This window comes from Schistocerca gregaria, chromosome 3 (genome assembly GCF_023897955.1).
Source record: "Schistocerca gregaria isolate iqSchGreg1 chromosome 3, iqSchGreg1.2, whole genome shotgun sequence".
Lineage (NCBI taxonomy): Eukaryota > Metazoa > Arthropoda > Insecta > Orthoptera > Acrididae > Schistocerca > Schistocerca gregaria.
The window spans coordinates 836,392,100-836,405,724 of record NC_064922.1 but is presented as its reverse complement, the minus strand read 5'-3'; the positions used below and the strand labels follow the sequence as shown (position 1 = coordinate 836,405,724).

Genomic DNA, 13,625 nt, shown 5'->3' with positions numbered 1-13,625 from the left:
TGTATTATAAGCATATCGCATTGAAGCCCTCGCTAAATTTCGAGCTTCTGTAAAAGATTTCTAATCTTGGGGATTTTGCATGTGTTTAAATTTGGAATGTTTGTTTCGTTGTTTCTGCAACAGTGCTCTGACTCGTTTTGTCTACCAAGGAAGATCACCTCCGTCATTTCTTAATTTATTTGGTATAAATCTCTCAGTTACTGCCGATACTATTTCTTTGAATTCAAGCCACTTCTGGTGTACACTTATATTGTTAATATGGAAAGAGTGCAGATTGTCTCACAGGAAGGTGTCAAGTTAATTTTTATTGGCTTTTTGAATAGGTATATTTTTTGTTTGTTTTTGTAGGATTTGGGGTTTGTAATATTCAGTCTCGCTACGACAATCCTGTATCTACATCTACATCAATATTCCGCAAGCCACCTGACAGTGTGTGGCGGAGGGTACCTTGAGTACCTCTATCGACTCTCCCTTCTGTTTCAGTCTCTGCGTGGGCTCTAATCTCTCTGATTTTATCCTCATGGTCTCTTCGCGAAATACACGTAGGAGGGAGAAATATACTGCTTGACTCCTCGGTGAAGGTATGTTCTCGAAACTTCAACAAAAGCCTGTACCGAGCTACTGAGCGTCTCTCTTGCAGAGTCTTCCGCTGGAGTTTATCTATCATCTCCGTAACGTTTTCGCGATTACTAAATGATCCTGTAACGAAGCACGCTGCTCTCCGTTGGATCTTCTCTATCTCTTCTATCAACTCTATCTGGTACGTATCCCACACCGGTGAGTAGTATTCAAGCAGTGGGCGAACAAGTGTACTGTAACCTACTTCCTTTGTTTTCGGGCTGCATTTCCTTAGGATTCTTCCAATGAATCTCAGTCTGGCATCTGCTTTACCGACGATTAATTTTATGTGGTCATTCCATTTTAAATCACTCCTAATGCCTACTCCTCGATTATTTATGGAATTAACTGCTTCCAGTTGCTAACCTGCTATATTGTAGCTAAATTATAAAGGATCCTTATTTCTATGTATTCACAGCACTTTACACTTGTCTACATTGAGATTCAGTTGCCATTCCCTGCACCATGCATCAATTCGTTGCAGATCCTCCTGCATTTCAGTACAATTTTCCATTGTTACAATCTCTCGATATACTACAGCACCATCCGCAAAAAGAGTGAACTTCCGATGTTATCCACAAGATCAATCATATATATTGTGAATAGCAACAGTCCTACGACACTCCCCTGCGGCACACCTGAAATCACTCTTACTTCGGAAGACTTCTCTCCATTGAGAAGGACATGCTGCGTTCCGTTATCTAGGAACTCTTCAACCCAATCACACAATTGGTCTTATAGTACATATGCTCTTACTTTGTTCAACAAACGACTGTGGGGAACTGTGTCAAACGCCTTGCGGAAGTTAAGAAACCACGGCATCTACCTGGGAACCCGTCTCTATGGCCCTCTGAGTCTCGTGGACGAATAGCGCGAACTGGGGTTCACACAATCGCCTTTTTCGAAACCCATGCTGATTCCTACAGAGTATTAAATCAGGATTATTTGTTGCTAAGAGGTCAAGTGTGTTATCGCAACAATTTACTATTCGCATGGGCTCATGAACTAACTTCTCGAAATAGTTTTCAGAGAATGCGTTTAGCACAATTTCGAATGACGTTTTATGATTACCTCCGGAATGAAACAAGTATTTTCGCCAACATATCGAGAGTAAATTAAAGTCACCACCAACTATAAACGTATGAGTAGGGTACGTGTTTGAAATCAAACTCAAGTTTTCTTTGAACCTGTATCATCTGGATAGGGAGTCAGTAAAATGTTCCAATTATTATTTTATTCCGGTTGCCAACAATAACCTCTACCTATAGTAACTCACGGCAACTATCTACTTCAATTTCACGACAATATAGATTACTTCTAACAGAAACAACATGCTACCGCTAGCTGTGTTTAGCTTATCCTTTTGGAAAAACGTTAGGTTCTCCGCAAAAATTTCGGCTGAGCTTATCTCCGGCTTTTCTAGTGTTTACTAGCTATTTTTGATTATGAAAAGAAAACGACGTTATTCAATAAATGTGTGTACGTTGCAAGGGAATCGAAGATAAACTGTCCTGTATCATACCACTGGTATCTCTCGGCATCCTTAGGAAACTAAATAATCAAAAGTGTGGAGCAATTTTTTAGCTATTGTCGATTTTTATGGCACTACATACGCTTCATCTTGTAAAAACTGTGTTACAAATCAATATAAACGTTAGTATTCGCACTCATTCGATATCGTACTCAGAAGTGTCGCTTGCTGGTAGCTTGGAACGTTAATACCGCTAGGGGCGACAAAAAGGAGACGGAGTGTCGCAACGGTTATGTTAGACTGTGGTACAATTTTCAAATTTAACCTAAGATTAACTTAAGACAAAGAAATATCTCCAAAGATGATACACGATATCGATTAGCATTTATTTTATTTCTAGCTCAGTTTACTGTTATGCATAGGGCTTATACCTTGCACTCGTATGGATTATCTATGTTTTCTTTTTTCTGTTAGCAGGCTTTTTGCCTGATTGTGAATATTTAGAGCAATGACTGTTCCTTATACAGTTTTTTTGAAACTTTATTAACACTGCTGAAAAAGATACGATAGATCCTTTTCTTCCTTTCTCACAGGTGTCGTATGTGAGGCGTGAGCAACTGAATAAGTGTACGTCAAGTGGTTATGACTTTTTAGTTGACAGGCTTTACAGGTAAGTAGTAGCTAAGTGCCTGGGTCTTACTTTAATATTATGTTGCTTGGGTATTATTAATAATACTTTTCCTGACTGTCATATACCAAAGCAGAGTATAGTAATCTTCTATCACGATTACATGGGAGCAGTCCACGTGAAAAATGGCTGAGCTTGCGGTACAATGGGGTGGTGATATGGACATACTACGCCGACTCACTTCTCTTCAGAGATTTTTTTTTTAATTTGAGGTAACCAGTTTTATATGAACATATATCTCACACAAAACAACAGGGTCCTTCTCTAAGGTTCCTTGCCAAATAGAAGAGAGAAAATGGAAAGTTCTTCAATGACCCGTACCGAAACCTCAAGCCACATAAATTTATCAGTTTAGATCAATGAAGTTAGAGACAAACCATGTTTTTTACTAATCACTACTGAGTTAGAATAATGTTTTCCGTTACTAACCTCACCATAAGACTCATTTCCACTGATAAACTGGTATAGCATATTATGTATTTATTTCAGGTGTGGAAAAGAAAGACGGATGGAAAATTTTGACGAGCTCAAAAATGAATTACAACGAGTTCATGAGCAGCTGACAATACAGCAGTCAAAGATCAGCGCCACAGAAAAAGAGCTGAGAAAAATTAAGGAAGAAAAGGTGAAAGTCGTTTCTCAATTGAAGAAACAACGACATAGAAACTCCAATTTGAAAAGTAAGACATCTATACCATTTAAAGTTCTCTCGCAAATGTGATTGTAATATGTGTAGCAGAAAATGAACTAAACATATATGTACTGTTAGATCCATAATTCTGAAACGCAGATCACTATTCACAATTTGTAGTGACACCAATGGTCCAAAATATTAGTTTCATTTCTAAATGCAATGACTACATTTATGTAAGCTTTTCTCGTCCTCTGCATATCATCCTGTACACATTTGCTGTAATTTTAGAGAAATATGTTTGAAGCGATGCTAAATACTATTTTACGTTCTGACGACAACCTTCACAGTCCACTTTAGCATTGAATCCGGGAAAAGTCGTTTAGATCATATCAGAGTGGTAACTTAGATGCAAATAGTAACAATTTAACGAGCTATCACATCCATGGATGTAAGTATTTCTCATCCTGACGTATTAGTTTGTGAGTTGTTGAGTCCTTCTGTTCTCGAGCATGATATCAGAAAGTAAGGCGATCGTAGTTCCTTACTTTCGATTATAACAGACATTATGTATTTTCTTACAGTTCATGAAGCGCTGCAGGTAAATTCTGATAAAGCCTTCGTCAACAGTGCAGCATCTTGCGCTGTTCGTTACGGTAAACTTCGACAGTTCTAGATCTACATTTGAAGACAAGAGCGGAAAAACGGACTAAACCTCAAATGTAAGAGCTTAGAGATAAATATCACTTAAGGGTGAGACCAATGTCAATTTTGATAGTTCCCGTACCCAGCAACAGATTGCAACGCTTACCTCTAAGCTTTTACATTTGAGGGTTAGCCGGTTTTTCCGCACATTTCTTCATTTGTACTCGTCAGTAGAATTATATTCATGTAGAACGAAACCACTAATAAGACGCGCTAATGACGTTGCTGTCCTTTACGGAAGTGAGAAAGTATTGTAGGGCCTGTTAAAATACAGAGAACAGTCAACTGACCACAGAATATGGGTCGAGACTAAACTAAAGAAAGAGGAGCATTAGAGTAATGGTTCAAACGGCTCTGAACACTATTGGACTTAACATATGAGGTCATCAGTCCCCTAGAACTTAGAACTACTGAAACCTAACTAACCTAAGGACATCACACCCATCCATGCCCGAGGCAGGATTCGAACCTGCGACCGTAGCGGTCTGTCTTTAATTAAAGAACAAAACAATTAATAAATGATCAGCATGGAGGCATTTCAAATAAGTACCCCCGCTCATACAGTTATAGTCGGTTGGTGACTTCAATCCACCCTCGATATGCTGTAAAAGTTATACGTTTAAAGCCGGCTGCAGGCGTAAAACGTCATCCGAAATTGTGCTGAATGCTTTCTCAGAAAATTATTTTGGACAATTAGTTCATGAGCCCATTCGAAGCGTAAATAGTTGCGAAATCATACTTGACCTTTTAGCAACAAATAACCCTGGACAAATAGTGAGTATTGTGACGAATACAGGGATTAGCGACCACAAGGCAGTTGCTGCTAGGCTGGATACCGTAACATCTACAACCATCAAAAAGAAACGCAAAGTATATCTATTTTAAAAAGCTGATAAAAATGTTCTTAACGCGTTTTTAAGAGACAATCTTCACTCATTTCGATCTAATCATGTAAGTGTAGAAAAGCTGTGGAATGTTTTCAAAGAGATAGTGTCATCAGCAATTGAGAGATATATGCCACATACATTAATAAGTGATGATACTGATCTCCCATGGTACACAAAACTGGTCAGACCGTTGTTGAAGAAGCAACGAAAAAAGCATGCCAAATTTAAAAGAACGCAAAATACCCAAGATTGGCAAAATTTTACAGAAGTTCGAAATATAGCGTGTACTTCAATGCGAGATGCTTATAATAATTTCCACAACGAAATTCTGTCTCGAAATATGTCAGAAAACCTAAAGAGATTCTGGTCATACATAAAGCACACCAGTGGCACGATACCTTCACTACGCCATAACAGCGGTGAAGACACTGATGACAGTGCTACTACTAAAGCAGAGTTATTAAATACGGTTTTCCGAAACTCCTTCACAAAAAAAGACGGTGTAAATATTCCTGAATTCTAGTCAAGAACAACTTCCAAGAAGAGAAAAATAGAAGTAGATATCCTCGGTGTACCAAAACAGCTTAAATCACTTAATAAATTCAAGGCCTCCGTTCCAGATTGTATACCAGTCAGCTTCCCCTCAGAGTATGCTGATGAAATAGCTCCATATTTAGTAATTACATACAACCACTCGCCCACAGAAAGATCCGTACCTAACGACCGGAAAATTGCCCATGTCACACTAATACCCAAAAAGGGAAGTAGGAGTAATCCGCTGAATTACAGGCCTATATCACTAACGTCGATTTGCAGTAGGGTTGTGGAAGACATACTGTATTCGAACATTATGAAGTACCTTGAGGGAAACGGTTTATTGACACATAGCACGGATTCAGAAAATATCGTTCTTTTGAAACACAACTAGCTCTTTATACTCATGAAGCAATAAGTGCTATCGACAGAGGATGTCAAATTGATTCCATATCTTTAGATTTCCAGAAGGCTTTCGACACCGTTCCTCACAAGCGTCTTCTAAACAAACTGGGTGCCTACGGAGTATCGCCTCAGTTGTGCGATTGGATTCGTGATTTCCTGTCAGAAAGGTCACAGTTCGTAGTAAAGTCATACAATATTAAAGTCATAGAATAAAACACAACTAATATCCGGCGTTCCCCAAGGAAGTGCCATAGGGCCTCTATTGTTCCTGGCCTATATTAACGACATAGGAGACAATCTCAGTAGCCGTCTTAGGATGTTTGCAGATGATGCTGTCATTTACCGTCTTGTAAAGTCATCAGATGATCAAAGGACTTGCAAAATGATTTAGATGAGATAACTGTACGGTGTGAAAAGTGGCAATTGACACTGAATAAAGAAAAATGTGAAGTTATTCACATGAGTACTAAAAGAAATCACCTAAATATCGATTACGCGATAAGTCACACAAATCTGAAGGCTGTAAATTAAGCTAAATACTTAGGGATTACAATTACGGATAACCTGAATTGGAACGATCACATAGATGATTTTGTGGGTAGAGCAAATCAAAGACTGCGATTCATTGGCAGAACACTTAAAAGGTGCAACAGGTCTACTAAAGAGACTGCTTACACCGCGCTTGTTCGCCCTATTCTGGAGAATTGCTGTGCGGTGTGGGATCCGCATCAGGTGGGATTGAGGATGACATCGAAAAAGTACAAAGAAGGGCAGCTCGTTTTGTGTCACAGACATGATACGTGAATTGGAGTGGTAATCGTTACAACAATTGCGTTTTTCGTTGCGACAGGATCTTCTCATGAAATTTCAATCACCAGTTTTCTCCTCCATTTGCGAAAGCATTCTGTTGGCACCCACCTACATAGGGAGAAATGATCATCACGATAAAATAAGAGAAATCAGGGCTCGCACAGAAAAATTTAAGTGCTCGTTTTTCCCGCGCGCCATTCGAGAGTGGAACAGTAGAGAGACTGCTTGAAGGTGATTAATTGAACCCTCTTCCAGGCACTTTATTGTGAAAAGCACAGTAATCACGTAGATGTAGATGTAGATATTTACCAAAAATGATGTTACTGGTTATATAAAATGAGTAATTCCACATCAATATGATTTATTGTGCAAATGATACATGAAACATTTAACTAACCAACCAGCTAACTAACCAACTAGCTATTGGTTAATCACAAAACATGATACACCCTTTTGAAAACCTCAAAATGAAACTCAGAAGTAAAATGAAGCTGATAATCAAAGTAGACTTATACTCCAATTATGATACGTTTGGTTACTCCTGAAAATTGGCAGTTACTGGCGAGAAGTATTCCAGAGGCCGAAGCAGATAGGCTACCACTAGACAAGTAGGCCTATATTTTACACTGGTTAGTCTACCATAAGTAAAAAAAAAAAAAAGACTTACAAACGTGCTAAAGTAAAATAACCATTTTATGAGGTGTAAGTGTTTGATACAATTTCCTTAATCACATTTATACAACTACACAATGCTGGAACATTTTTAAAGATTATATTGTTTTTTATCCTGTAAATTGCTATTATTGGTCATACACTGAATGATGCATCATAGATAGGATGTCAAAATGAGAAGATGTATGAAGTACAATGAATTTATGGCCCTGACAGTCTAATAAAACAGGAAAACTATTCTGCATGGAGGTATACCTCTAAGCAATTTTGTTTCTTTGACACTTTGCTTCTTTCCTCGTTGCACACTTTTATGGACTAGCAAAGAATGTATAGGTAAATTTACTGCGAACTTGAATATTAAAAATGTTGAGTGTACCAGTTGAAAGCTGAAAATGTAACGAATAAGAAGCAGTACCAGTAAGCAAACAACTATTCATTGGTTTCGATGTTCCAGCTTCATTTGCTGTTGATACAAATACAGTAAAAGTGAAATTAAATGGATTACAAAAGCATGCTTTTCACATTACTTCCTTCTTTTCTCCTTTTTTGGAAATATATCCACAGAAAACAATTGCTTTATCGACTCCAAATGTGTCGCATAACTAAAGCAAATATGCTTTCAAGAAAAGAAAACTTTCGAGATGGCCTCACTGATACTATGTTATTCATGAAAGCATTGTAATTTTTAGTATTTAAAACAGCTGTTGCGTGCACCACGACAGAAATAATGAACAAGAAGCAATCGTAAACAGTTGTCGGCTAATGTTTCGGGCTATGTAAGATGGCGGTAGGCCCCGCCCCCTGTGACATTAAAACAATGTACAGAGTAAGTCTGTAACACCACCTCCCCTGTTTGTTATCTCCATGCTTACAACAGGACATGGTTTCAGTGCTTCGTTAGTTTAGCAGAGAAATAGATTGATACACACAGCAACCAATGGAACTTATAAATATTCGTGTATCTAATTTTGTGTACAAATCAACTAAGTAAATTTCATAATAACTGTAAAAGTTAGATTTGTCGTAGTTTATTTAAATGAAATTTGTAGTTTACATTAATTTTCTAATATGCCATAAATCTGCAGTGTTGATTCACAAAATGAACATAAAACAATTCTAAATGTTACACATATATCTATCACTGACACAAAACTCAAACGTAGAGCAAGTTCCATTTCATTTTGGACCGAACTTTGCGTGTATCAGACCACTATGTGTATGATGCTTGTGTAACACGTTCTACAGCCAGCGTCACGAGAAAGAAGAAATCATGTGAGTAACTAGAGTAAACTTTAGGATCCTTATTCCTTTTATGCAGTGAAGGCACTTGAAACCAATCAAGAGATAGAAAATTAATGCTTAAATTTAAACAATCACTGATTGCTGCAAATCCTGTCGAAGTTACGTAACTCGTAGCAAAGAGATACATCAATTTATTACGCAGAAAATCGTATTTTTAAATTGCTGTCTATTTTAAAAATGTATTCAACAAACCCGCCAGCAATAATACATTTATTTACAATTGTTACAGGTTTCGGTCAGCACTATTTAAACCATGATGGTAGTTGGTGGCGATCAATGGAGCAGACGTTATGACTCCACAAACAGCAGTTGGCGTTCGTGGAGTCATGACACGTGCTCCATTTAACGCCACCGCCTACCATCATGGTATAAATGGTCTCAAGATGGTCACATTTTGACCGAAACCGGTAATCACGGTTAATAAATGTTATATTGCGCCGAGACGCTTTGTAATCCATTTTAAGGCAGTTTTAGCCAGGCCGCTGTTCCCCCACAAGCAATGTTCTCAAAAATTATCTATGTGTTTTCTTTTTATCATCCTTTTTTGTCTCTGTCATTAGCAGAAGTGTTAGTACCACAGAGGAAACGCTGTGTGTCTAGGTGTGCAGCGAAGCGACATTCTTTTGCGTTATCATAGTAGTATTATGCTGGAATCTACACGTAGTATGGATAATTGTTCTTTACTGCGTCTCTTGTTACGTATAAAGTCCGCTCGATTCTTGGAAAAGTTTTGCCAATTTTGTTCTGGAGGGCTTTTCCTAGATATTTTCCTTTTGTCACCGTTTCCTATGAAAATGAACAAGCCGCTATACGAACTCAGTCATCTACATTTATTTCTTTAAAAAGATTCTTGTCATTACATTGCTTCCTAGTACATCACAAATTACGTTATGTATGTATGGAATGAACACCTTTGGCTGCTGTTTATGGTTATTTTACCACTGATTATTGCAACACGTAACGCGGCATCTCCTCCTGGCTGCGTTTCTCAGGCAAGTAGCAAGGAGAGGAGAAGATAAAGTAGCACGATGGAAACTTGAGGACAGGGCGCATATCACAAACGCTCTTATGAACACCAGACAGCAATTGATGGTTCTAGATGACAAGTCATTTTTGACAAATATTAACATTGCTCAAAAACGTACTGTAAGAATAATGTGTGTTGCTTACCCAAGGTCGTGGAGTTAGGCATTTCGATTACAGCTTCACATCAATATTATTCCGCCGTTAAGTTTCTAGCAGAAGCTGAAAAAAAAAAACATTCATCATTCCACGTTAAGGTTGACTTCAGCACGAAACGGGAGCAAAATGCTGCCACCAGAATGTTTGCTCATGTAGCCAGTGATATAAAATGTTTGACAGGCAGCAAAGTTGATTTTAAGACAAATCTAAAAGGTTATTTCTTGACGACTTCTTGAAGAATTGTTCGATTAATGGATAATTTCTGTTTGCGTAATATGTGAAAGATGTTGGGTACGAAAGAAAAAAGGGAACTTGTAAACGGTAAGTATTCAGCCATATAGCCATGTTTACATATGACTGTGTAATATCAATGTAAAATGACTCGTTCCACATCATTACGAATGATTGTAGAACTGATCCATAGAACAGAAAGGTAACTACTTAACTTAATTTTGACCTGTTAGTAGTAGCGAATGCAAACCAAAAAGTATTATTTTTACCTCAGTTCCTCAGACAGTTCGATAGACAATAATAAAATCTTCTCATCACGAAGAAGAATTCTTCACACATGTTACAGTTATGAACTAAAATGATTGTCCAGGTTGATCACAAACAGTAATGACATAGAAAACAATCCATTCAGGTGAATTTCAGGGTTTGTTTTTATTGATAGGCTGCAAGCTTCGGAAAATAAAGCGAATTCTTATGTTGCATATACAGGGTGTTTCAAAAATGACCGGTATATTTGAAACGGCAATACAAACTAAACGAGCAGCGATAGAAATACACCGTTTGTTGCAATATGCTTGGGACAACAGTACATTTTCAGGCAGACAAACTTTCGAAATTACAGTAGTTACAATTGTCAACAGCAGATGGCACTGCGGTCTGGGAAACTCTATAGTACGATATTTTCCACATATCCACCATGCATAGCGATAATATGGCGTAGTCTCTGAATGAAATTACCCGAAACCTTTGACAACGTGTCTGGCGGAATGGCTTCACGTGCAGATGAGATGTGCTGCTTCAGCTGTTCAATTGTTTCTGGATTCTGGCGGTACACCTGGTCTTTCAAGTGTCCCCATAGAAAGAAGTCACAGGGGTTCATGTCTGGCGAATAGGGAGGCCAATCCACGCAGCCTCCTGTATGTTTCGCATAGCCCAAAGCAATCACACGATCATCGAAATATTCATTCAGGAAATTAAAGACGTCGGCCGTGCGATGTGGGCGGGCCCCATCTTGCATAAACCACGAGGTGTTCGCAGTGTCGTCTAAGGCAGTTTGTACCGCCACAAATTCACGAAGAATGTCCAGATAGCATGATGCAGTAATCGTTTCGGATCTGAAAAATGGGCCAATGATTCCTTTGGAAGAAATGGCGGCCCAGACCAGTACTTTTTGAGGATGCAGGGACGATGGGACTGCAACATGGGGCTTTTCGGTTCCCCATATGCGCCAGTTCTGTCTATTGACGAAGCCGTCCAGGTAAAAATAAGCTTCGTCAGTAAACCAAATGCTGCCCACATGCATATCACCATCTTCAATACTGTGCACTATATCGTTAGCGAATGTCTCTCATGCAGCAATGGTAGTGGCGCTGAGGGGTTGCCGCGTTTGAATTTTGTATGGATAGTGGTGTAAACTCTGGCACATGAGACGATACGTGGACGTTCGCATCATTTGGACCGCAGCTGCAACACGGCTAACTGAAACCCGAGGCCGCTGTTGGATCACCTGCTGCACTAGCTGCGCATTGCCCTCTGTGGTTGCCGTACGCGGTCGCCCTAACTTTCCAGCACGTTCATCCGTCACGTTCCCAGTCCGTTGAAATTTTTCAAACAGATCCTTTATTGTATCGCTTTTCGGTCCTTTGGTTACATTAAACCTCCGTTGAAAACTTCGTCTTGTTGCAACAACACTGTGTTCTAGGTGGTGGAATTCCAACACCAGAAAAATCCTCTGTTCTAAGGAACAAACCATGTTGTCCACAGCTCACTTGCACGTTGTGAACAGCACACGCTTACAGCAGAAAGACGACGTACAGGATGGCGCACCCACAGACTGTGTTGTCTTCTATATCTTTCACATCACTTGCAGCACCATCTGTTGTTGAAAATTGTAACTACTGTAATTTCGAAAGTTTGTCCGCCTGAAAATGTACTGTTGTCCCAAGCATATTGCAATAAACGGTGTATTTCTATCGCTGCTCGTTTAGTTTTTATTGCCGTTTCGAATATACCGGTCATTTTTGGAACACCCTGCAAATGGAAAAGTCCGCAAACATGTGCTTGGAAATAGATTGTGTGCATGCGAGTAGTGGAACAAAGAGAGCAGCACCCCATGTTACATTGTGGCCAAATTTATTCAAGATGACGGATCTAAGATGGCGCCAGTAGATATGGCTACATCGAAATGACGTCATGGCGGGAAGTTAAAATTTTGGCGGGAAGATAGGTCAACTGGGCTACCTCCACTAATCTTCACTAACTCAACCCCCTCCCCTCTCCCAGAAAATGGCAGGAAATTCAAATTCCAACAGGACAATGCAACACACGATGGCTACCTCCACTACCCTAAGAAAATTCCGGGAAAATAGGTCGCTTCGGCTACTCCCACTAACATAAGTTATCTGACCATCATTTATTCCTAGGAACTGGCGGGAAAAGGGCTCAGTCTGTGCTGGAAAGCATTGACATAAGTTTTTATTTTGCAGGTAGTCTTTATTTAAACAATTTGAGGCAGTACCACCATCCCATGTGCTCACCACGAGGTCCGGAGTCCAACTGACCTTACACACAGTAATGCCACATGAGGGCACTGTCTTCCCTCTCATGACATAATCCAGGATGACGGTCTGGGGGGAAAATGGCGGGGACCAATAGGAACCCTTAATCCAGTCATGTGCTAGATGTCTGCCAGTAGGATGGCGGTATCTGGCAACATCATTTGAGGGGATATAGGGCAGGCTCAACAGCTGTGGACCTTCAGTCTTGCTCAATCAGCCAGCAGCAAAAGAAGAACCATGAAGTGTCAACAGCAGTCACAATCCAACACAGCCTTGCAGGACAGGAAGAAATGGAAAAGTAAGTACTCCCTATCACATCTTTGTCTGTGATTAGCATTGTTATTATTATTATTATAGGTTGTTCTCCCGTCTTGGTCCATATGTAATGATTCCTCGTCTTTGTTCAGCAGTGACCCTCAACACAGACCCATAGCAACCCCAGCTGCCATCTTGTCGAGACCTGCATCGACCTCTGGACTTACGGCAGCAATAACCTCCAGTATGTCTGTAGTGACCATGTGGGATCCTGTGGTGCACATAGCTCACTTACTGAGCAGGACAAGGAGCTGTTGCTGTCTGTTCCACTCATCAATTTATCTGATGAGGACACGTAATCTGCTCCCAACACATTGAACGTTGGTGGTGGTACTAAATAACAGCAAAATGGAGGACAGTATCGGTCACCAATATACGACCCATCCAAGCAGAACATCCCTGTGCTAGTGCAGACACAGAGTGCAGATGCTGTGGATAACAAGGTATCGAGTGTACCCATGCTTTTCATTGCTACATACAATTTAACTCCCAGTGGAACGAAACATGTAAATGTTGGTATAGAAGCACATCACGTCTCGGGTTTGCATGTGAGAATAGAAATTGAAAATGCATTGAAGGGTGTTAAAGTGCCAATTTTTTAGTCAGACTGGAATGA

At 39.6% G+C, this 13,625-nt stretch overlaps 1 protein-coding gene across 1 annotated transcript in view; it reads left to right on the top strand.

The window, feature by feature from the left end:
• The first annotated feature begins 2,494 nt into the window (after positions 1-2,494).
• The window catches only part of LOC126354676 (cilia- and flagella-associated protein 45-like), a 119,873-nt gene continuing 108,742 nt past the window's right edge, over positions 2,495-13,625 (top strand). The window contains exons 1-2 of the mRNA XM_050004479.1: positions 2,495-2,759; positions 3,267-3,457. Of these exons, the coding sequence (XP_049860436.1) occupies positions 3,286-3,457 (172 nt within the window). The 5' untranslated portion in view covers positions 2,495-2,759; positions 3,267-3,285. The remainder of the gene's footprint in view (positions 2,760-3,266; positions 3,458-13,625) is intronic.